We start from the raw sequence: 25,715 nt of genomic DNA, 5'->3' as shown, positions 1-25,715 counted from the left end.
AATTAATTTCTGTATTCATAACTGGTAAGTTCAGTAGCATTTATTATTGATGACTGCTGTTTATATCATCATTGTAAAAAGTGACATTTACACTTCAAAATCAGTTTACTCTTTATTTGCCAGTTAACATTCCCACAGAGATTGGTACCTTACTGTTTACTGTAGTACCACACAGTTTATACATTAGCATTAGTAGAGGCATATGATGCAAAGAAACAAACTTATACAGCATCAACCAAAAAAAAAAAAAACTTCCCATTTCACCTGTCCATTCACTCCAAAAGTTTATCTAGTTCTTTAATTTATTTAAGCTATCAACTTCCAGCAAACAACCACCTGCTGGCTAAAGGCAAATTTCCACACATCTATTCTACAACTGTCTTTCCTCAATTTGAATTTATGCCTCTGCTGCTGTGTAATCTGAACAAGAGGAAGAAGCTTACTCAAACCATTCAAGGCTTTATACACCTCAGTCAGATCACCTCACAGGTGCATAGTCTCCAGACACTGGAATTTGCAGAACTTGGTAAGAGTAACCCTTTGTTCACCTCACCAGTCTCGTTACCCTTCTCTGTACTCATTGCAGCAGCTCTACATCCTTCCTAAAATGAGGCCTCCGGACCTGTACACAGTACTCAGTGTGGCCTGAACATTGCCTTACACAAAGGGATAATTACCTCCTTATTTCTGCTAGCAAAGTTCCTGTTTATCATTGACAAAACCTTGTGAGCTGCTCTGGCAGCCTGTCTGCACTGCTCAGAAAACTTCATATCTGACTGCACAATTACCTTTTTAGTTCTTTTTCCTTCTCCACTATTCTGAGTGTAGTACCATACAGTTGGTACATTACTCTGGGATTACTGATACCCATATGCAGTACCATGCATTTGCCAATGTTAAACTTCAGTTGCCACCTGTCAGCACATCTGCCCAACTTTTTCTAGATCCTGTTGCAGTAGCATACTGTCATTAACAACCCTGCCAACTTTGTATCGTCTGCAAACTTCGACATTAAGCCTGATATACCTTCAGCAATATCATTGTTAAATATAGAAAACAACAATGGGCCCAACACTGAACCCTGGGGAACTCCACTAATAACCTTATTCCACGAAGAGCAGCATCCATTAATTACCACTCTATATCTTCTTCAACTTGACCAGACGCCTCCGTAGCCAGATGGGCAGGAGCAGCAGTGCGTAGCACACGCTTCTTGATTAGACCGGGGTTCGAGCCCATGCCCACCAAATACGGAGGATGCAGAAAGGTCAGGGAATGGCCACCGCATATTCCCGGAGCAATATGGCCTTAGTTGCTAATGCTCCTAAAAACCAAATAACAACAACCAACTTGACCATCCATTTATCCATACCAGCAACTTGACCTTGATGTCATACTGCTCCAATTTATAAAGTAGTCTTTTATGTGCAACAGTATCAAAAGCTTATCTGAAATCCACATATATGATATCAGAATTATTTTTGGCATTCAGTTCCTTTGTGACCACATTATAGTATCTAATCAAATTGGTTATACAAGATTTCCCCTTAGAAAACCAATGCTCTGCCTGAACTGTAACTGCTGTCTTGTCTAGATGATCCTGCAATGCTTCTTTAAACTGTGATTCCATTGTTCTACTCGAAACAGAAGTTAAACTAGCAGGTCTGTAATTAATGTTGTCACCCTTTGTGAATTGCGGATACATTTGTGCATCTTGTGTCCATGGGGACTTCCCCTGAATCAAAGGATGCTCTCATAATTATGGCTAAGGGTTTGCTTACTTCCTTTGCTGCCTCCTTTAATATAACTGGATAGATCCCATCCACCCCAAGTGCCTTTCTTATGTTTAACTTCAACAATTTCTCCTCCACTTTCCTTTCAACTAACAGCATAACCCCTCCTCCCTACCTATCCTGTCTATCCTTTCTGTACACATTGTACGCCCCAAATTCCAACTCTGCATTTCTTATGGAATGCAGAATTGGAATTTGAGGAGTATAAATTGCAGAATTTTATCTGTGTGGCACCACACCTCTGATATCCCAGCAATATCTGTCCTTGATCTCTTGACCAGTACTTCAAATTCATCAAACTTATTTACAATATTCCTAGCATTGTTATACATGCACCTGTTCTTACCCTTGATTACCCTAACACAGCCCATAATTTACTTGTTCCATGATGATTCCCAGAATTTCTTGAAATCCCCAGCACCCTCCTTTCCTGACTCTTTCCAATAGAAGCAGTGCAAGTATCACTTTCATATCTGCCTGTGACTACTGTTAATCTATTAGTATGTGAATTCCCCCAAGCTAGCAGCTATCTGACCCACCTAATGCTGCCTCGATAGTATCAGCAAATGTTCTTGCACTTTTTCTATTTAATTGTATCCCATCCCTGTAAAAACAGTCTCTCCTGTTAACAGACCATGCTAAGAAAAATTCTACCACATGAGCCTTGCAGGGCCAAATTGATTGACAACAGTATCACCTTTTGTGCCCTTAAAAGATGATATCTACTCTACAACATCAACATTTTCACCTGGCAGACATACTCTGGTCCAATTCCATCAGTCCTTTTTAGTGGAATGTATTTCTCATTTCCCTCACAATTGAGTTGCCTACAGGTTGTTGTTCTGTTTTGTTTGTTATTTGGTTTTTAGGAGCATTAGCAACTAAGGCCATATTGCTACGAGGATATGCAGTGGTCATTCCCTGACCTTTTCGCATCCTCCGTATTTGGTGGTCACAGGGTCGAACCCTGGTCTAATCAAGAAGTGTGTGCTACGCACTGCTGCTCCTGCCCACCTGGCTACTGTGACACAGTTGCCTACAGTGACTAGCTCCCATATTACAAGTGCATTCCGCTTTGAAGGTTGCTCCTGTGTAGGCTTATGCACAAGAGTGAACTTTAGTGTGAGTTGGGCTGCTGAGAGCTTGATGAGGCCCCCATATTAATTCCTTCCAGGACATCTACCGTACCCTTCAAAATCTGTCACCCATCAGAATGCTGAGTTGACACCTAATTTCTTCACACTCTCTGCACCTAACACAATCAAAGACATCCTACTTGTCTATATCATGTCCTGTTCCAGAAAGTGTCTGCAAACATTTCACAAGTTTCACATTTTTTTAGACTGTGAGCATTGGAGAATCACCTCCTTCAGTTCTTCCCTGAGCCACAGCACTCCAGCTACTTTGTGCCCTTTGCTTTGCTGCTCTAGTCTGGGGCATGATTTCCATTTAAATACAATTTAATTATTAAGAGTAATAATTTTAATTGATTAATTGACAATACTACACTAAGCTAACAGATTCCTAAATGCATTGATGTGTATTTCACTATCTAGTTTTGAGTTATACTTTGCGTTATAAAATTCGAGGTATACATTATGCTGTACCTTAACGATCACAACATTAAATTAATGAAACAGTTAATTTCAACAATATGGTATAAAAAAAAAGGCTTTGATATCATAATAATAATATAACAGTGGTGTGCAGCCATTACATGTTTGTCTTAGATTATACAAAGAATTAGGCTGTGGAATTCTGAAAAGTTGGGTTGGGGGGAGAATCCCCCATCTATAGGTCTTGCAATATACCATATCTCATTACATCTGTTGTGTTTCAGTCCATACTGTCTGCATCCTTGTGTCCAGTGGGGAATGATAATTTGTCATTTGGAGAAATTAATAATAATACATAGAATATTTACATACAATAAAACTCCAATTTTCTAAAACAATAATAAATACCATGGAACACTATGCAAATTGCAATGTGGAGCAGTGCAACTTGGTAGATGAACCATAGATAAATTGCTCATCAAGGTAAAAAATAGTTTTACCATATGAGAAAAAAATAACAAAGGGGAAGGATATGAATTTCAGTACAAAATTCTGCATTAATATTAATTCTACTTCTGTATTTTCATGATAAGAAAAGATGTTAAGTGTAAAAGTGGAGAACTTAAAAAGCAATAGTTCTGCAAATTGGAATGGGCAGTGGGATGGATGGTCACCATACATATTGTACAAAATGAATGGTATTACTTGGATTGTTTTATCTAATGTTGGCAGGGATTGAGCTGTATTGCTCTTATATATTTTAAAAAAATTCTGGAATGTACTCTATATAATAATGCTCGACTAGTGTCATTCTGTTCTTTGTCGTTTAGCCATATCATAGGCAAAAAATCAAATCTCACAGAATTCTCCTTCCTAAAACGAATAGGATTGTATAGCTATTTTTTAACTGCTTCTAAATCAACAAATGCAGGCAGCATGCACCACTTTCATAAGTGCAATATGGCCTAAGTAGCCATTGCACTTAAAACCCAATCAACAACAACAACAGCACCTTAATTAGTGGAAATGTACCACATTGTCAAGCCAACTAGAGAAGTTTGGGGAGAAGGATTTTTTTAATGTGGCAGAGGAAAATGTTGAAGAGATACTATGGCTAGAAGGAGAAAAGAAACAGAATCAGAATATTTAGTTTCCAGCAAGTGGGAGAGGCAGATGAAGGTATTGAAATCCCTATATGGATACAGAAGATATGGCTAGAAGTCTTAAGAGCAGTGAAGAATTTGATGGATCTGTTGTTTAAATATATTTTGTCTCTTGAGACAGAATATATTTCAATAACTCAATCTAGTGCATTGTGGCACTAGCTCCTTATTTGGTAATTTTTGAAAATTCGGACAAAAAAAAAGGCATCGTAGCTCTCTCTACAACGTTTTTTAAAGTAACCAAGCTGGCTGTAAAATCAGAACACAGCCAAGAAGAGGAAGCAGAAGAAGACTTCTCAATAATCAACTTGGAGGAAGACCAGCAGCTCTGCTGCCATTACTTTCATATCAGGCCAAGTACTATACTACTTTTGGTTTTATTCCTATAATTACAGATTACAGGATTTCTCAGAAAAAAATGCTAAGTATAGAAAGTCTCCTACTTAAGGGTTTATTCCCCAGTCCTTTACATAAGCTGTTACTATGTCTGAATAAGTGTTGTACACTTTTCACAATATAAATATGGAATACATAAAATATAAATCAAAATATATAATTTTACAGTGAACATCACATACTTAATTTCTAGTACTGAATTGCTCACATAAATAGATGGTAGTGGTGTTAATATGCTAGCTAGCTAGTTTTTAATACTAGATAACACGGAGGGCAATATAGCATAGGTTTGAGAGGTTGTTCACATACTTATCGAGAGTTGACTGTGCAGCAGCTTTTTTTTCTCCCTTACATAGATAACTCTGTTGACTTGGCAAATCTGGTGACACAAGGGTTCATCTGGTGTTACTTCTTCTTTGAATACTTCTAACTTAAACTTTGTTGACTTGGTGTGCCAAGTCAACAGAGTTTTTAAGTTTGAAGTATTCAAACACATTCCTTTGCTAATGTGTTTGAATACTTCTACTATTTCCTGTGTTGCAAAGTCCTTTAATGGTTCCACTTAATCATCCTGCCTCTTTTTTTAAACTTTCTGGTCTTCCTCTCTATTAACCTGCCATTTGTGAACCCTAAACCATGTGAATGGAGATTTTTTACATCCTCAGCATCGCGCGCGAACACACACACACACACACACACACACACTAGATCTATTTAATGGACAAGTTTGATGACTTAAGTGGTGTCTTCCCTGACTGTGTCTTCTAACCCTTGAAGTGGTTGATAAGCTGATAACACAGGTTCCAAACATCATTCTTATTTTGTTGGCTTTATCTCATCACAGGATGCTGAAATGTTTTTATTTCATGGTAGATATACCATGCATTAAAAACATTACCCTTCTAGGAATCCTTCAAATCCTTGTCTATTTCTTGATTAGCTTTAGCAAATCTACTGTGTAGATAGGTGTTACTTTGAAGGTTACTTAACTTCCCCCACACAATCCATTAGTTTCAGCACTAAGTTTGTATCTGATGGCACAAACACATGTTTGATGATCAGGTGCAATTCAGTTCATCTAACTCTGGGAGGTGACCAGAGTCTATCAAGGATTATCAGGATTTTGAAGGTGATTCCCTTGACTTGGCAATAGTTCCCCAACTGACTGATGAAATGGTACCCAAAATATGTATTGAACATGGCAACCGTAACATCCATACAATGGCAATGGATCATCTGTTGATGCAATTCAGTGCCCATTTATTTTCTCTGTTGTGCATAGTAGAATTTAAGTTAATCTCCAGCTGCATTACCACCAAGGAACAGTGTTAGATAATCCTTGGCTGCCTTAAAACTTGTAACTTTTTTTTTTTTTTTTAATCAGTGTTTATACAGTCAAGCATTCTTTTACAGAATAAGCCAGTTTCATCAACATTGACACTTATAATCACTTTATCCATCAAATGACCACTCTAGTTAATTACATTAGCTCACTGCAAATTTTATTTGGCTAAATCACAACAGAACTTCCCTTTGTTACACTCCTGTCTTCACCTTCATTTGTCTCTGAGATCTTTAGCCTTTTCCTTGATTATGAGAAGGCTAAGCTGTATTCTTCTATGATTCAACCTTAGTTTAATATATGGACTATGTTACAATGAGTTTCTGGTGGTCATCATTGTTATGGAGGGGTAAGCCTTATAACTGTCTGTATTGCTTAAGATGCAATGTGCATTAGAACAGACGATGTTCCAGAAAATGCCACTGAAGTTATGTGATTGTCTAGTGATTCTATAATTGGACAATGACCTCTATGCCCTTAAGTTCTTCTCAACCTTTTTTCGATAAGGAGAACTTGCAGCTTGGGTCATGCATTACGTTTTCACTCCAAGACCCTATTATATATATATATATTATTATCAGGTCTCAGAATGCCACAAATTATGGTTCCTTTACTATAATCTTCTACTAGGGATATGGTGTAGCAAGAGAATAGGTCAGAGGCAAAAATGCATAAACAGAACACAATTTTTTCACTAACAAGGCTATACTACAGTTACAGAATATACTAGGAATAAAAGGTGTAATGTACATATAAGACTGAAGAGTTAATGATACAAGTAACAAAATAAGTTTGTGTATTCATGTCTTGGGGTTACCCATACTCACTTCTCTGTTTACATCTTACTTGGGTATAAGTGTATTATGTACTTACTAGAGCTGTATAACAATTGACTTTATATGCTAGACTATATTTTATATTAACAAGGCAATGTGTCCAGTAATAATACATCAGTATGTGTTCTAATGAGGAGGAATGTTTTTATGCTGTACAATGAGAGTAAAAATAAGCAGAACTTACCAGTAAAATAACTAGTTCAGTGTCTGTATCTCTCTTGTCTTACTCTGTAAACTTCGGCTGGGAGGCCTTGGGAGTAATACTTCAAGGTGAGATAGTGGGATCAGCTTCCTTAATATGAAGAGTAGATTTTGTCATAGATACGACTCTGAAGTCAGGACAAGGTGAGAAGCTGGCAGTTGTTTAACGGCGAGGTGATCAGACAAAAGGTGTTTTTCCCTAGGTCTCTGGGTTAGTCTTTATTCAGTCAAAAAAATAGGAACCACAGCAGAAGAGAACGAGCCAGCCAACACGCTGTCCTCTGTCACTCACCTGAATATATAGTTCCCCCTCCCCTATGCCTTGACCATGTTCTCATTGGCTATGGTGCTCTTAATGGAGGACTAATTCCCAGAGTCTGTTAATTGGGAACAAAACACTACCCAAAAAGGAACTATGTCAATGAACTAGAACTGAACCTCATATCTAGGCAGGGTGAAAGTACCAGATATCTCAGCAGGTGTACCCTGAGTTCAGAGACCTAATGTCGCGCATAGGAACTGTTAAACGCAATAAACTTGCGGACCTGGGATTCAAGTTTCACCTTAAAATCTGTTGCGGATTTTCATTACCCATTCTTTTCTGAGGGAGATTTGGTCAATAGCTGAAAGAAAGACCCACTTAACAAAAATCGGATAGGGTGACACATCCTGTCCTTCACCTCTCAAGCTAAAGAACACAGGCAGTGGATTGAATTTCTCATTACATGTACAAAAGTATGGGGGTGACTTGGCTAAACTATAGCCTTTTAAGGCAAGCATAAGGTGAGAATTTGGACATTCTCACGACTACAAAGCAACAATTAAATGCAATAGAAATTGAGCTGTCAGAAAGGAAGTAGTAACCCTCGCTAGGGTTACTAAGGACAGGACACACACACACACATATATATATATATATATATATATATATATATATATATATATATATATATATATATATATATATACACACGCACACACAGTAGAACCCCATTAATCCGGACTTGATGGGACCACACTCGGTTCGGATTAACCAGAAGCTATCTTTAACGTGCCTGTTTTTATTTAAAGTTACTAAATGACAAAATTTTAACTAAATCGATTTTTTTATTAAATTAATAAAACAATATTTTAAAGTAAAAATTATAAAAAGTAAAAGAACGTGGTAAGTAAACAAAATACTGTACAAAGCAATAAAGTTTTAATGTAGAACATTATATTACACAAAATTAAATGCAAAAAAATAAATTATTGCAACACAAAACAAATAACTATTTTTGAGAAGTTTGCTTGAAATAGTCTTCAATGTTTTTGCTTTAATTTTGAAACTCACTTTCAAAATTAATGTATGTACGCGTGGACAATGCTAGCTGCAGCTGTCAACTGAATAGGCCAGCACTCGAGATTACCGTACAGTTGTCTCTGGCCATACCACATGGTCCGGTCGGATTCCTGGAGGTAACAACCATAAAACAATTAGCAGTCCCCTGTTTATTCGGCTTTTCTGTTAGTGCAGTTTGTTATAATAAACATGATCTTATTGAATTTGCGATAATACCGACAGCAGGAATTCTGTGCGTTTTTACGTTATTAGGGTGAAATGTGTGTTTCTCCTTCCATGAAATCATCAGTTATATCAAAAACATAAATAAATTTTCAGAATGTTCTCTTCATTCCTATTTTTTAAGTTTCATAACTTGTTACTCAGTTCTCGCTTGCCCGTATCATGTTAGTTGCAATTTGTGCGTGCGGTGATCTTTGTTATTGATTGGTTATCTTTTTTTATTGTTTTAAATTTTAAACCCCATCCCAGATGTCAGTGAACAGAAATATATATATATTTATTTATTTTATTTATTTTTTTTTTGATAGTTAGAATTTTTCCCCTGACTGAAAATCCATTCCGGATTAACAAAGTCCGGATCATTGGGGTTCTACTGTATTTATATATATTACCAATTCTTATTTGCTTAGAACCGAAGAACTGCCTTAGTTTATTTGGTGCCATATACAACACACAATTAACACCTATCTGCAACCTTGTACTAATTATAAATTCATCATGCAAAAAGCTTGTAAAGAACAACAGACATTACATTACAAACAAAAAAACATCCACTGTGGAACTAGCTTCAGACAGAACAGGCAAGAAGTGATATTGTAAGAGTTTGCATAGGTCATACCCATTTCTTCCCACTCATGAGAGGGAAGGGATACCTTAATGCAGCAACTGCTGCCCTACACTTATAGTAAAACACATCCTGTTGGAATGTAATCATTATCAACTTGCAAGAACTTCTGCATTTAAATCTCTCTTCAACTTACGACAGATTGCTTAAGACAAATCTAAATCTGTCTTAAGTTTTAATGACTAAGGTATAAAGCAATTTTACTTATTTAAAAAGAATTCAACTGTATAATCATTTATAAACACAGTCTACTGAGTACTTAAATCAAATTCACTATATAGCATGTGTAGAATGAGCAGTGTCCATTGATTACCACTGTCTTCTCCCACTAAACAACCCTTCTACACTGCCATTGTCAAATGGCACCAGGGGTTTCCCATCTGTAGTGAATTTCATATAGCAGATCAAACTGAATATAGGAAAGGCTTTTTTGGATCATTCATTCCTTGTGCCATTTAACTTCTAAACTGCCGTTGCCACATATGAGAACTATAAGCAGGTATGTAACAACACTGCCGATTGCATAAGAAAAGTAAAAACTGAGTAAGAGTAGTAGTGGTAGTAGTAAATACTGTCATTAACAACCCTGCCCACCTTTGTATTATCTGCAAACTTCAACATTAAGCCTGATATAACTTCATCAATATCATTAATAAAAATACAAAACGGTGGGTCTAACACAGAACCCTGGCAGACTCCACTAATAACATGCCCACAAGGAGCAGTGTCCAATGATTACCACTCTGTCTTCTCAAACTAAACAATCCTTTTATCCATTGCAACTTACCCTTAATGCTGATTCAATTTGTACAGTAAGTCTCCCACTGCCACCTAGTGGTTCCTTTACCTGCAAATTCTTTATACTCTAATAATCACCTGATAAACAGATCACGAGTATTGCCCTCTCTAGTTGCTGCTCGAACATGCTGCTGCAGAAAACAATCATCCAATAAATCCACAAAAGTCTTGCTTTTGAGACTGACAAAGGAGCTAAGAACAGAGATTGAGGGGTTTTTCTTACGGAGAATGAGCAAATGAGTATGAGAAATTGACAAAAGAGCTAAGAATGGGTACAGGCATTTTTTCTTGCATAATAATGCAGAAGGGGGGGGGAACAAAAAACCCAGTAAATCATATAGCATCTCCTCCAGGTCTGAAATAGTGAAAACCCAGCTGGAATCAGACAAATTGAATATGTATTTCCTTCTATTCCTCGCATTTAATGTTCTTCCATCCATGTTTACAATGAAAGCACATTTGAATGAGGGGAATACAGAGAAAGAAAGTTGTATTGCTGTAAGTAATGGTATACTGATCTCTGAGAAGTCCACCTATCAAAAACTATTGGGTCTGAAAGCAAGTAAGGCTCCTTGGTAGATGGAGTGCGTCCAATTTATATTAAAGAATGTAGCAAGTGGGCACATTTTACCATTAGGATTGCAACTGAGATTACCACTAGACTCTAGGATGAATACTTTGGACTGGAGAAGAGCAAATGTCTCTTGCATTCAGAAACATCTTGATAAAATGAAATCCTGAAAGGAAGGTCTTGCCTGATAAATCTGATTCACTGTTACTATAATGAAATAAGTAATTTAGAGAGGCACCAAATTACTTTGAAGTCGTAAGGCATTAGATGCTGGAAACAGTTTTAATATTGTATAATTAGATATTAGTAAACCTTCTTAATTTTATTCCCCCATGAGGAATAAAATGGAATGTGCTAGGGTTACTGAGAAGTTCCTCAATTGGATCAGGGGCTGATTAGGCAAATAACTGGTACTGCCTTCTAACAAGGGCATGACTTTTGGTCTTTTTAGTACTCGTAGGTTAGTTTGTGCAGATTTTTAGAGCACATTGTCAAAATAGCCAGTATTATTGCAGTCAACTGACAATAATAGTGAAGTTAACATGGAGGAAAAAAGATCCCCTTCCATTTATTACTGAGTATTGAAATTCTCAGCTGGGACGTGGGACCAGGATCACCTAACTCAGTGTTTTGGTAGGACCACCATCCTTATGTCACAAACATGCCTAATGATTTCTCCCTCTTCCCGTTATTAAAAGAATTTTAATTCTTTGAAGAACATATTTGACAGCAACAGGGGTGAAGGTTCTGTTCTGCAGGGATAGTAGCGATTCCACTTTGATGAGACCATTGTGCACATCTAGGGGAAGAGTACATCAAGATTGCTGCCTAATATTCTGCCTCAAACTAATAGAGCAAGCTTATCTGCGAAAAGAACTAAACCTCCCAAGCACTTTGTAATTCATTTCACAAATATACGTGGCCTCATTTCTAATCTCAACGATGTCCGTTTCCACTTGCAGTCTGCCAAACCCCATGTACTTTTTTGGACATTTTTGGTTGATTCAACTACTGCTCATTTCAGATGCCCAAATTGTTTGCTGTATGATTCCTCTCGCCTCAAATGTGGTACTTGTGCATATGTCCGTTCTGATATTCCCTGTCAGAGACTACGCAATTTGGAATCTCTTCTCTGGCTTAAAATCTCTCTACCTCATTGTGTCAAATTCATCTGTTGTCTCTACCATTCTCCCAACTCCACTAATCACTTGGAGCTCTTTGACTTTCTCCAGTCCAGCTTTCCTAACAGTGAGGTGATTTTAATGTTCACAACTCCAGCTGGCTTCCATTTTCTAGTCACACCGAACCAGCTGGTTGAGTTTTTTTTTTTTTTTTTTTTTTTTTATGAAAACCCCAAACACGAAAGGTATCAAAACCTATAGTACTTAGTACCGTGCATGGGTAGAAGGAGAAGTATGGGGGAGGGGGATGCCGGAAACTTTGCTCTAGAGACTAAACATGGGTTTCACCACTTCAAGATGCTGAGGTTTTTGCAATTACTAATAACCTTGCACAGATTGTTCATTTACCTACAAGAATACCGGACACTCCTAATCATACAGCCAATACGCCTGATCTTTTTCTCACAAATAACCCTTCTAAGTACATGGTCGAAGTGAGAGGTCCTTTAGGCACTTGAGATCACAACTTGGTGATTGTCTCTTCTCCAATGGAGCCTTTATCTCATGACTGTTCCCAACCTCGTGTTGTTTGGCATTACAAGAATGCAAAATGGGATGACCTGAGAGATTTCTTTTCCTTGGTCGGACTACTGTTTCAAAACTTTTGTTGTCAATGTCTTCTCTGATCGTGTCAGTGAAATTATTCTTGCAGGAATGGAATCCTTTATCCCACACTCCACTTTAAAATCTCGTCCTTTATCTAAACCTTGGTTTTCCAATAAATGTGCTAAGGCTGTTCAAGAGAAGAATGTTGCATATCATAATTGGCTTGTTTCTAATTCTTCAGTTTCATTTTCTCCCTACACCAAAGCTCGCAACAATTGTAAAGCAGTTATTAATCAGTCCAAACTAGATTTTGAACAGGCTAAGAGAAGAAAACTTGCTTCTTGCCCTAATGGTAGCTGAGCATTCTGGTCTCTTGCCAAAGCTATTGGCCGTAACTTTTGCCCATCTCTGCTCCCACCTCTGTCCAAACCAGATGGTTCTGTTGTCACTTCAGCCAAGGATAAAGCTGACCTGCTAACATCCCATTTTTCTTACAACTCATGTATTAATGATCTTGGTAAAACACCTCCCACTATTCCCAACACACTCCATTCAATGCCTCCTATGGTCCTCCATCAAAAGGATGTCAGAAGGATTTTGACGAATCTTGAGCTAAGAAGGCTCCAGGTGCCAATGATATTTCTCAACTTGTTCTCAAAATCTGTGCTCCTGAACTTACTCCTATTCTTTGCCACCTTTTTTCACTTTCTTATTCCAAAGGTGTTTTTCCTTCTGCTTGGAAATTTGCTCGTATCCAGCCAGTTCCTAAAAAGGGTGACAAATCTCTCCCATCCAATTATCGTCCCATTGCAATTACTTCTACCCTTTCTAAAGTAATGGAAAAATCAATTAACCACCAACTCTTAAACTACCTAGAAACCTTCCATCTGATCAACGATCGCCAGTATGAATTCCGTCAGTGTCAATCCACTGGTAATATTCTGGCTTATGTTACCCATTTATGGACTAATTCAATGGAAAGGTTCAGTGAAACACAGGTAGTTGCTCTTGACATCTCAAAGGCTTTCAATCGTGTTTAGAATAAAGGTCTTCTAAACAAGCTTCCATCTTATGGTTTGCCAACTGTTTTTAGTAATTGGTTATCCAGTTTTCTCTCTGATCGCTCACTGAGGGTGATGGTAGATGGCTCTCTGTCTTCTAACTCCTCCACTAATGCCAGTGTCCCCCAAGGTTCAGCTCTTTCCCCCACTCTTTTCCTCTTGTATATTAATGACCTTCTTCCATTGACTGGACATTCTATCCATAGTTTTGCCGATGATAGCACATTGCATTCTACATTCCATTTTGCCCTGCTCAATCAGCTTCAACTTCTCAAAAATCTGCTACCAATTCCTTAAATGCCGATCTTCAGGTAATTCTCCAGTGGGGCAAAGACAACTTAGTTGATTTCAATCCTTCTAAAACTCAGTCCTGTCTTATATCTTGCAAAAAGGATTCTTCTGCTCCTATGCTTATCTTTGGTGACACTTCAATTTCTAGGCAAAATGATATATCTCTTTTGGGGATTACCCTGACTTCTAATCTCTCTTGGCACAAGCACATTACAAATATTGCTTCCTCTGCATCTAAAAAACTTGGTTTTCTCTTTCGATCTTGGCATTACTTTTCTTCCAAACAGCTGCTCACTCTCTATAAATCGCAAATCTGCACTGCCATGGAATATTGTTCCCACATCTGGGGTGGTGCCCCCAAAACCTCTCTCAGGCTTTTTGATTCCATTGAGAAGAGGGTAGTTAGGTTAATTAATGATTCATCTCTAACAGTATCTCCCCTTGCTGTCTCATAGATGTACTGTTTCTGCTGCATGCCTCTTCTACAGATACTTCCATGGGCACTGTTCTGAATTAGCTTCTATAATTCCCGCTCTCTCTCTCTTTCAAAACAGTCCAAACACGTGCCGCCACCAGCCAACATCCGTTTACTGTCCAACTTCAAACTCACAGAATCAACTTTTCATGTTCCTCGTTTATTCATTCAACTGCCATTTTCTGGAATAACTTTCCTTCATGCATATTTTCTGAAAATTATAGTCTGCAGAAGTTCAAGTCCAGTGTCAACAAATATCTTCTTTCGTCTTCTCAAACTCCAACCCAAGCACGGTACTAAGTACAATAGGTTCTAATACCTCTTGTGTTTGGGGTTTACATAAAAAAAAAAAAATAAAAAATAATAATATGAAAGAGCTAGAAGTAATTATTGACACTCTGCAATCAAAATTCCCAGTCCAATTTTAAACCACTTCCTTTAGATGATGTTAAATAGCAAACGTAAATATTTTCAAAAGGTGTATCAGAAAAGTATCTATGGCTCTCCCTAATCACTGTCAAAAAATCAGTATAATATTATAAATCGTGATTGCTATGGAGACCACACTGTTTATCATGTATTTGAGCTTACTGCTACTGCAGAAGAGATGAAGCATTTCATGGCAGACCACATAGATTATTTATGAAATGGATTCTTAAGGCAAGTTGGCCAAAGGAATCCACTTAAGATTCCTTAGGCTAACTGTCATCACAAAGAAAAGGAAACATGAATTAAAGCTGAAAACACCTAACTACCTTAGCAGCAAAGGGGAATGCAGGTAACTCAAGTTTCAGCCCACAAAGTGATCCTTTATATGAACAATTTTCTTAGCCAGCAAAGTAGTCATTGATTACTGGAACAGGTTGCCTCCACAGGTAACTGAGGATGATAGTTTGAAGAATTACAAAGGTCAACTGGATAGTTACTTACATGAGGAGGGAAGTGCATAATTTGTTGTTTCTTATTTTATTTATTTTTATTATTAATTTTTTTTTTTTTGTCTGGTGCATCAAAAGCCTTTGACTTTCTTGCACTATTTGACTAATAATACTAAGAGTTTTCAGACAATGGTTAGATTTCATAAGCATCACTAATCAGGCTGTATAAAACTCCATGTCTTCACAGTCATGAATTTATCTGGCTGATTTTCAAACTTTGTTTTCTCTCTTTTGATCATCATCCCAAAGAGCATACTTAGGATAGCACCCATGGGGACTCACATCTGGTGAGTATGGGCTTGGCACACCCAGGGTCCTGAGGTGGATATCTTTCTTGGTGATTCCTTTCTACTTCTCTCTCTCAGGGTAACGTGAATTTTTTTTTTTTTTGGCCGGTGCAGCATAAGTCTCGGGCTTCCTTGCATCATATGGCTAATAATAATAATAATAATAATCTAGGAAAACATATTGCAACCTTTACTCACTTTCCAAATATCTCTACAAATGCAGAGTTTAATATAATTGATAAACTAGAAAAGAATAGCGAAAGCTTAAAAAGCGGTACTCACCTTGAAATTAATCTGCGATGGTTTACTTAGGTAGCGTGGTTAATGTTTACGTTGAATTGTTAAATTGAAAAATTAAAAGGGAGGGAAGTAAGTAAAAGTTGACTGAGTTAAATGGGCGCAAGGAAACAGAAGTGTACACATCCAATCCTTGGTTGTCATCGAAATAAAAAAGAAGAATAATTAAAAACTATGTAAGTGAATCCGGTGAAGCCAATAGTCCACCGGATTCACTTACATAGTTTTTAATTATTCTTTTTTATTTCGATGACAACCAAGGATTGGATGTGTACACTTCTGTTTCCTTGCGCCCATTTAACTCAGTCAACTTTTACTTACTTCCCTCCCTTTTAATTTTTCAATTTAACAATTCAACGTAAACATTAACCACGCTACCTAAGTAAACCATCGCAGATTAATTTCAAGGTGAGTACCGCTTTTTAAGCTTTCGCTATTCTTTTCTAGTCTATTAACACGGTACTTGAAGATTTCTAAAAATTTCGTATTATAATTGATAAATTAACGTTAGTTTTTTTGCTGCAATAACTCATACTTTATTCTAGCCTGCCCTGAAAGAATGAAAGAATGTGAAATTAGAAACACATTAGAAAATGTCATGCTGGTGACACTTTATCCTCGGACATGTATTATGATAATCATTCAGGAAATCCAAAATTCTGGCAGTGTATCCTTTATTTGTTATTGAAAATTATTATTAGTTTTTTCTTTTCTTTTTTTTCTGTTGCTTTATTTTAGCAAATTATAACCATTTAAATTTTGATGTAATCTATTGCTTTGTTATATTTGTTATTGTAATAAGCATTCCTTTGTGAAACATGAACATCTAGTAATGGTTTCTACAGATATGGAGGTTTCGCCCCCGGGTGCCAATCGTAAGTTCCTGTCTCTCTCACAACAGTTTCGTTTATAAATAGTTCCATACTTGTAAACTGCAAGTTAGAAAGGAAATTCACCTTTCTTTTCCTTTTTCGTATATTTTTAGTAGCACTAACCAGCTAACACTTCAACCGCTTGCCCTCCTAGCAGCACTGCTCCTGCCTCCCCGTGGCTGGGCTGAAAATCTTGGTGGAAAAGTCCTCCAGCCAAGGGCCAAAAGGAGCAAACGTGGCAAGCACAGAACATGTTTCTCCTATTCAAACTAGTAGAAAATTAGACAAAATGGGTTCAGGTACAGATAAGCAACAAAAGACAGAGATTCTCCCTCTAGTTGCACTGCTGTTTTGAATTATTCATTCCAAGAACAAACAATCCATAGGAAGTTTGTCACCATTTAGAATTCAAAAATTTTTGAAAGCATGGCTAGTTCCCCTAAAACAGTAAACACACCTATTATGATACCACCAACTAGAGAAACCAGCAAATCCACAAAACAAGAAAGAACCACTGAACTAAATGGGAATAAAATGGACAACATGGAATTAGAAGAAAAGAATCGGACGGAAGAAACAATACTTAATTTTTGCAGAGGAAGAAGAGATGGATACAGGAAAGCCATACTTCCCTAAAAAATAAGAGAAAAAAACAGAGAACCCTAAGCCAACAACCTCAAGAAAACAAGTTGAAAATATTAACAAAACCAAATAATTAATACATTTTAACATTGGAACTGTAGAGGTTTCCACAGCTATTTTGAAGATATCCATGATCTATCGCAGTACAATCCGATTAGTCTGTTTGCAAGAAACATATCTTAAACATCAGAATAAAATAACACTAAAACATTACAATATATATATATATATATATATATATATATTTTTTTTTTTTTTTTTTTTTATGAAAACCCCAAACACGAGAGGTATCAGAACCTATAGTACTTATTACCGTGCTTGGGTTGGAGGTTGAGAAGATGAAAGAAGATATTTGTTGACATTAGACTTGAACTTTTGTAGACTAATTTTCAGGAAATATGTATGAAGGAAGGTTGTTCCAGAAAATGGCAGTTGAATGAATAAACGAGGAACATGAAAAGTTGGTTCTGTGAGTTTGAAGTTGGACAGTAAATGAATGTTGGCTGGTGGCGGCATGTGTTTGGACTGTTTTAAAAGAGATAGTGGGAATTATAAAAGCCAATTCAGAACAGTGCCCATGGAAGTATCTGTAGAAAATGCATACAGCAGAAACAGTACATCTATGAGACAGCACGTGGAGAGACTGTTAGAGAGGAGTCATTAATTAACCTGACTGCTCTCTTCTGAAAGGAATCTAGAATCCTGAGAGAAGTTTGTGGGCACCACCACAGATGTGGGAACAATATTCCAAGGTAGGGTGGATTTGCGATTTGTACAGAGTGAACAGCTGTTTAGAAGAAAAGTAATGCAGAGAGCAAAAGAGAAAATCAAGTTTTTTAGATGCAGAGGAAGAAATATTTGTAATATTCTTGTGCCAAGAGATTAGAAGTCAGGGTAATTCCCAAAAGAGATATATCATTTTGCCTAGAAATTGGAGTGTCACCAAAGATAAGCATAGGAGCAGAAGAATCCTTTTTGAAAGATATAAGACAAGACTGAGTTTTAGAAGGATTGAAATCAACTAAGTTGTCTTTACCCCACTGGAGAATTACCTGGAGATCGACATTTAAGGAATTGGTAGCGGATATTTGGGAAGTTGAGGCTGATTGAGCAGGGCAGGTATCTCAAAATGCAAAGTAGAATGCAATGTGCTATCATTGGCAAAACTATTGATAGGAGATCCAGTTAATGAAAGAAGGTCATTAATATACAAGAGGAAAAGAGTGGGGGAAAGAACTGAACCTTGGGGGACACCAGCATTAGTGGAAAAGTTAGAAGACAGAGAGCCATCTTCCATCACCCTCAGTGAGTGATTAGAGAGAAAACTGGATAAACAATTACAAAAAACAGTTGGCAAACCATAAGAGGGAAGCTTGTTTGAGAGACCTTTATGCCAAACACGATCAAAAACCTTTGAGATGTGCTTGTGTGCAAATGCTTGTTTCACCGAACTTTTCCATTGAATTTGTCCATAAATGAGTAAAATAAGCCAGAATATCACCAGTGGATCACTGATGGAATTCATACTGACGATTGTTGATCAGACGGAAGGTTTCTAGGTAGTTTAAGAGTTGGTGGTTAATTGATTTCTCCATTACTTTTGAAAGAGTAAAAGTAATTGGATGGGAGGGATTTATCACCCTTTTTGGGAACTGGCTGGATATGAACAAATTATACAGAAAGGATAGGATTACCAACAGTACAGCACATGGTGGAGTAGCATTCTTAGTAAATTCCAGTATATCTACCCAACAAGTTCCCTTGCAGACCACTCTAGAGGTCATAGCAGTACGCATTGCAGTAAACGTTCATGTAACAGTCGCCTCGTGTACTTGCCACCAAACCAAGATATAAGTTATACAGAACTAGAAGACCTGATAGTCCAACTATCCCCTCCTTTTGAGTTGTCACAGACATTCTCTCAGATATGCCAGACAAGTTGTACTTGCTACCTGAGAGTCTAAAACGCTGGTAGAACTAATATGTGGGTGACATTCAAGTAAAGTGGACCCAATTTCGGCAAAGTCAGGTCCGTCTGATAGCCAAATCCTCTGTTTGCACCTTCATGATGGTGGGACTGTTACTAATCCTGGGTATAACCTCCATGCACAAGCACACTGGGAGTGACCACCCAGGTGTGAACCAATGTAAGCAGGGGTCGAGGTGTGGCATCCACACGACATGGAGAAATGCCGCCCTTCTAGGTAATACTAGTTGGTAGATGACTCTCAACCGGTGCAAATACCATAACTTTGCTTATTGGAAGCTTGAAGTGGTGTAGCCCATGTTTAGTCTCCAGAGCTGAGTTCCGGTCAACCCTTCCCACCTCTTCCATCATGCAGTATGACGGACTTTTAAGGTTATGTTGAACATCATGGCGAGATCCAATCTTCCGTACATTTCGCGGGTACAGCTCTAAAACAGTGTTCGCAGGCTGGCTGCTAGTTAGTACACCGGACTGAACCTATTGGTAACTCTTTAGGAGGCTTCAGGATCGGCTAGTGTTTAATCTTGCTACCTCTACACTGCCAGATAGTGACTTAAGGGAGCTTGAGTAGAGTCTATGCGTGTGGGGCCTATGTCAAGGATTTGGGTATATTGTTACCATGTGTACGCCATATCCAAAAATTTTCTACAGCATGTTCCCCTCCCCCCCACTTTTTCTTACTATTGAATACACCATGAATTGTCAACTAATAGAGTAAGGTTATCTGCAAAAAGATCTAAACCTCCTTCCAAACACTTCCTAGTTCATTTCACAAATATATGTGGTCTCAATTCTAATCTCAATGTCGTCCGTTTCCACTTTCAGTCTGCCAAACCCCATGTACTTTTTCTGACAGAATCTCAGTTATCGGTTGATTCAACTACTGCTCTTCTCAGTTGCCCAAATTATTTGCTGTATGATTCCTTTCGCCTCAAAGGTGGTACTTGGGCATATGTCCATTCCGGTATTCCCTGTCAGAGATTTGGTAATTTGGAATCTCCTCTTTTCGATCTTCTCTGGCTTAAAATCTCTCTACCGAATTGTGTCAAATTCATCTGTTGTCTCTACCCTTCTCCCAACTTTGGAGCTCTTTGACTTCCTCTCCTTACAATTTGACTTTCTCCAGTCCAACTTTCCTAACAGTGAGGTAATTTTCCTTAGTGATTTTAATGTTCACAACTCCAGCTGGCTTCAGTTTTCTAGTCATACCTACCCAGCTGGTCGAGATGCTGAGGCTTTTGGAATTACTAATGACCTTGCACAGATTGTTCATTTACCTACAAGGATACCGGACAATCCCAACCATACAGCCAACTCGCTTGATCTTTTTCTCAAAAACAACCCTTCTAAGTACACGGTCGAAGTAAGTGGTCCTTTAGGCACCTCAGATCACAACTTGGTGATTCTCTTCTCCAATTGAGCCTTTATCTCATGGCTATTCCCAACCTTATGTTTGGCAGTACAAGAATGCAAATTGGGATGACCTGCGAGATTTCTTTTCCTTGGTCGGATTACTATTTCAAAACATCTGATGTCAACGTTTGCTCAGATCGTGTCAGCGAAATTATTCTTGTAGGAATGGAATCCTTTATTCCACTTTAAAATCTCGTCCTTTATCTAAACCTTGGTTTTCCAATAAATGTGTTAAAGCTGTTCAAGAGAAGAACATTGCATATTTTAATTGGCTTGTTTCCAATTCTTCAGTTTCATTTTCTGCCTGCACCAAAGCTCACAATAATAGTAAAGCAGTTATTAATCAGTCCACACTTGATTTTGAACAGACTAAGAGTAGAAAACTTGCTTCTTGCCCATGTGGTAGCTAAGCATTCTGATCTCTTACCAAAACTATTGGCAGCACCTTTTTCCCATCTCTGCTCCCACCTCTGTCAAAACCAGATGATTCTGTTGTCACTTCAGCCAAGGATAAAGCTGACCTGCTAGCATCCCATTTTTCTTCCAACTTGTGTATTAATTACCTTGGTACGACACCTCCCACCATTCCCCACACACTCCATTCAATGCTTCCTGTGGTCTTCCATCAAAAGGATGTCAGAAGGATTTTGACGAATCTTGATGCAAAGAAAGCTCTCGGTGCTGATGGTATTTCTCCGCTTGTTCTCAAAACCTGTGCTCCTGAACTTATCCCTGTTCTTTGCTGCCTTTTTTCACTTTCTTATTCCAAAGGTGTTTTTCCTTCTGCTTGGAAAGTTGCTCATATCCAGCCAGTTCCTAAAAAGGGTGACAAATCCCTCCCATCCAATTATCATTCTATTGCAATTACTTCTACTCTTTCTAAAGTAATGGAGAAATCAATTAACCACCAACTGTTAAACTACCTAGAAACCTTCCCTGTGATCAACGATAGTCAGAATGGATTCTATCAGTGTCGATCCACTGGTGATATTCTGGCTTATGTTACTCATTTATGGACAAATTCAATGGAAAAGTTTAGTGAAACACAAGCAGTTGCTCTTGACATCTCAAAGGCTTTCAATCGTGTTTGGCATAAAGGGCTTCTAAACAAGTGTCCATCTTTTGGCTTGCCAACTGTTTTTTGTAATTGGTTATCCAATTTTCTCTCTGATTGCTCACTGAGGGCAATGGTACATGGCTCTGTCTTCTAACTTCTCCACTAATGCTGGTGTACACCAAGGTTCAGTTTTTTCCCCCACTCTTTTCCTCTTGTATATTAATGACCTTCCATTGACTGGAAATCCTATCCATAGTTTTGCCGATGATAGCACATTGCATTCCACTTTCCATTTTGAGAAACCTTGCCCTGCTCGATCAGCTTCTCAAATATCTGCTACCAATTCCTTAAACTGATCTCCAGGTAATTCTCCAGTGGGGAAAAGACAACTTAGTTGATTTCAATCCTTCTAAAACTCAGTCCTGTCTTATATCTTGCAAAACGAATTCTTCTGCAACTATGCTTATCTTTGATGACACTCCAGTTTCTAGGCAAAATGATATCTCTTTTGGGGATTAACCTGACTTCTAATCTCTCTCTCAGCACAAGCACATTACAAATATTTCTTCCTCTGTATCTAAAAAAACTTGGTTTTCTCTTTCGCTCTCAGCATTACTTTTCTTCTAAACAGCTGTTCACTCTTTACAAATTGCAAATCTGCCCTACCTTGGAATATTGTTCCCACATCTGTGGTGGTGCCCACAAAACCTCTCTCAGGATTCTAGATTCCATTCAGAAGAGGTTAGTTAGGTTAATTAATGACTCCTCTCTAACAGAGTCTCTCCATGCACTGTCTCATAGACGTACTGTTTCTGCTGTATGCATTTTCTAGAGATACTTCCATGGGCAGTGTTCTTCTGAATTGGCTTTTATAATTCCCGCTCTCTCTTTCAAAATAGTCTGAACACTTGCCGCCACCAGCCAACATCCATTTACTGTCCAACTTCAAACTCGCAGAACCAACTTTTCATGTTCCTTGTTTATTCATTCAACTGCCGTTTTCTGGAACAACTTGCCTTCGTACATATTTCCTGAAAATTAGTCTACAGAAGTTCAAGTCTAATGTCAACAAATATCTTCTTTCATCTTCTCAACCTCCAACCCAAGCACGGTACTAAGTACTATAGGTTCCAATACCCCTCGTGTTTGGGTTTTCATTTAAAAAAGTAAAATTTAAAAAAAAAAAAAAATGATGCGAGATATGAATGGACATCATCCTATATCGGGGAAATGTAAACGTAGATAAAAGAGGTCAAATTCTAGAAAAACTACCAGATAAGCTCAACCTAACACTCTTAAATGACGGGACACCCACATATGTCTATCAACAGGAACTAGCACAGCAATAGACCTTTTCTATATGCACTCCATCATTATACCCTCTCTGAAGTGGACAGCTCACAGTAATCCACTAGGTAGAGATCATTTTCCAGTAAAGATTATTTTAAAAGAACTGACCCCTTGTCAACTGGAAAGAACTCCAAAGTGAAGATTAGATAAGGCAAACTGGCCAAGATATAAGCAGCTGGCCATATTAGAAGAGTAGCAAATCCAACAGGTTTCGATTGACACGTCAGTGAAATATGTAACTGATAAACTCCTCCATATTGCAAAACTAACAATATCAAAAACCTCTTCAAAGTTTCCCATGGTGGAATGATGAATGTGCTCTAGCAAAACGAGAGAAAATCAAGGCATGGAATAATTTCCGAAGATACCCTACCACAACTAACCTGATTGAATTCGAAAAAACAAGGGCAAATGTCAGGCGCATTACTAAGATCAGGCCGACCGGGCTAGCCGAGTGGGTAAAGTACCTGCCCGGCAACCCAAAGGTCGCGGGTTCGATTCCTGCCTCGGGCTTGGATCAAAGTACTGCAAAAACCTTGGGAGGTGCAATATGGCCACAGAAGCCGATGCGCCAACAACTACCAAATCAAAAAAAAAAAAAAAAAAAAAAGATCAGTAAAAAAGAACCTTGGATTCGTTTTGCATCTACAATTACTAGAAAAACAGATCACAGGAAGGTTTGTGGCAAAATAAATAAAATAAACAACAAATACCAAAGAATTTTTCCTCCTTTTATAAAATAGAATGGAAAAGGTATATCAAAGCCTGAAGACATAACCAGTGCTCTTGGTAGGATATGTAAAAAAATATCAAGCAGTAGCTCCTGTGAACCAGCTTTCCAAAAACATAAGGCAAATACAGAAACATATAAATTAAATTTTTCCAGTAAAAGTAAAGAATCCTATAACCAACATTTCACTCTCAGAGAACTTAATAAAGCCATTTCAGAGATGAGGCAAAGTGCAGCAGGTCCAGATGAAATAATATACATGATGGTACAAAAAATTAGATGAGAAATCATTGATATCATTACTCTTGTTGTATAACAGGATATACCTAGAAAATTCCTTTCTGAATCAGTGCTGTCGTGCAATAGTCTAGCCTTTCCAAAACCAAATAAAGATCCCACAAATCTGAACCACTATCGCCCAATAGCCTTAACTAGCTGGCTTGGAAACATACTTGAAAAATTGGTAAATGCCCAACTAATGTGGTTTTTAAAAACCCATAACTTACTAAATACAGCTCAATGTGGTTTCAGAAAGAACAGGTCCACTTAAGACTTAATGATTAAAGCAAAAAACAACATAAATGCTTTCATAGGAAAACATCTAGTAATGATATGTTTTGATCTAGAATAGGCACACAACACTGCATGGAGATATGGAATACTTGGAGACAACTTTGGAATGAGAGAACATCTTCGAATACATATCCAAAATCTTTTGGAAAAACAAACTTTCCAAGTTAGGATATTAACCGCACTATTGCAGGTCTTTATACAAAGAGTGCCACGGGGATCAGTACTCGGTGCTATCCTGTTCGCCATAAAAATCAACTCCATAGCTAAACAAATACAGAGTACTGTAGATACAGCACTTTATGTTGATGATTTCAGCATTTCTTGTCACTCACAAAATATGCGAACAATAGAATGCCAACTGCAATCAACTTACACCCAGGCCCAGAACTAAAGCTAGGAGAACAACTAATCCCAGTAACATCCAGCACAACTTTTCTTGGACTAACCCTTGATAAGAAACTGACCTTTTTAAATCATATAAAATGCCTAAGAACAAACTGTCTAAAGAAATTGAATATCCTGAGAATTGTATCTGCAGTGACGTGTGGGAGCAGACAGGTACACTGTTACATTTGTATAGAACCTTGATAAGATCCAGACTCGATTACGGAGCACCAGTTTACAGCTCTCCAAGACCCAGTGCCTTAAGATGGTTAGATCCTATACACCACAATGCACTACGTATAGCCCTAGGAGTGTATCATACTTCTCCAGTCCAAAGTCTCTATGCTTGAAGCCTATGAACCACCCCTCCACTTCAGAAGACAAGTACTACTTTTATCTTATTCAGCTAAAATAAAGTGTATTATACACTTTATTTTAGAGCTAAATATGAAATTGATGAAAATCAATCCTGTGCTTCAATTACAATATACAGTGTGTGTGGTATACATTGTGTTTGATAATAAATATAATATGCATTGAAAATAATTGTCAGATTTCTATTTGTCTGATTTTAATAAAATTTGGGATGGGTAAACAAATCTTTCTGAAACCCAAACATAAAATTTCATGAAAGTCTGGCATTGAAGTTTGAGTTATTGCATGAGGACATTAGATGGTTGAATGTAAAGATAATAAGCATTTATGCATATAGATATGCAAACACATAAAAAAAAAAAAAAAATCCAAAACTTTTTTCAGAAATAAATAAATTTGGCCACCTTGAAA

At 37.7% G+C, this 25,715-nt stretch overlaps 1 protein-coding gene across 1 annotated transcript in view; it reads left to right on the top strand.

Annotated features, from left to right (window-relative positions):
- Nucleotides 1-25,715, top strand: part of Rrp46 (exosome complex component Rrp46) — a 60,436-nt gene that overhangs the window by 14,977 nt on the left and 19,744 nt on the right. The window contains exon 3 of the mRNA XM_090379806.1: nt 16,467-16,588. Within this exon, the coding sequence (XP_090235932.1) occupies nt 16,467-16,588 (122 nt within the window). The remainder of the gene's footprint in view (nt 1-16,466; nt 16,589-25,715) is intronic.

Source organism: Mastigoproctus giganteus, chromosome 8 (genome assembly GCF_048544385.1).
Source record: "Mastigoproctus giganteus isolate SK-2022 chromosome 8, ASM4854438v1, whole genome shotgun sequence".
Classification (NCBI taxonomy): domain Eukaryota; kingdom Metazoa; phylum Arthropoda; class Arachnida; order Uropygi; family Thelyphonidae; genus Mastigoproctus; species Mastigoproctus giganteus.
This window is presented reverse-complemented; position numbering and strand designations above follow the sequence as displayed.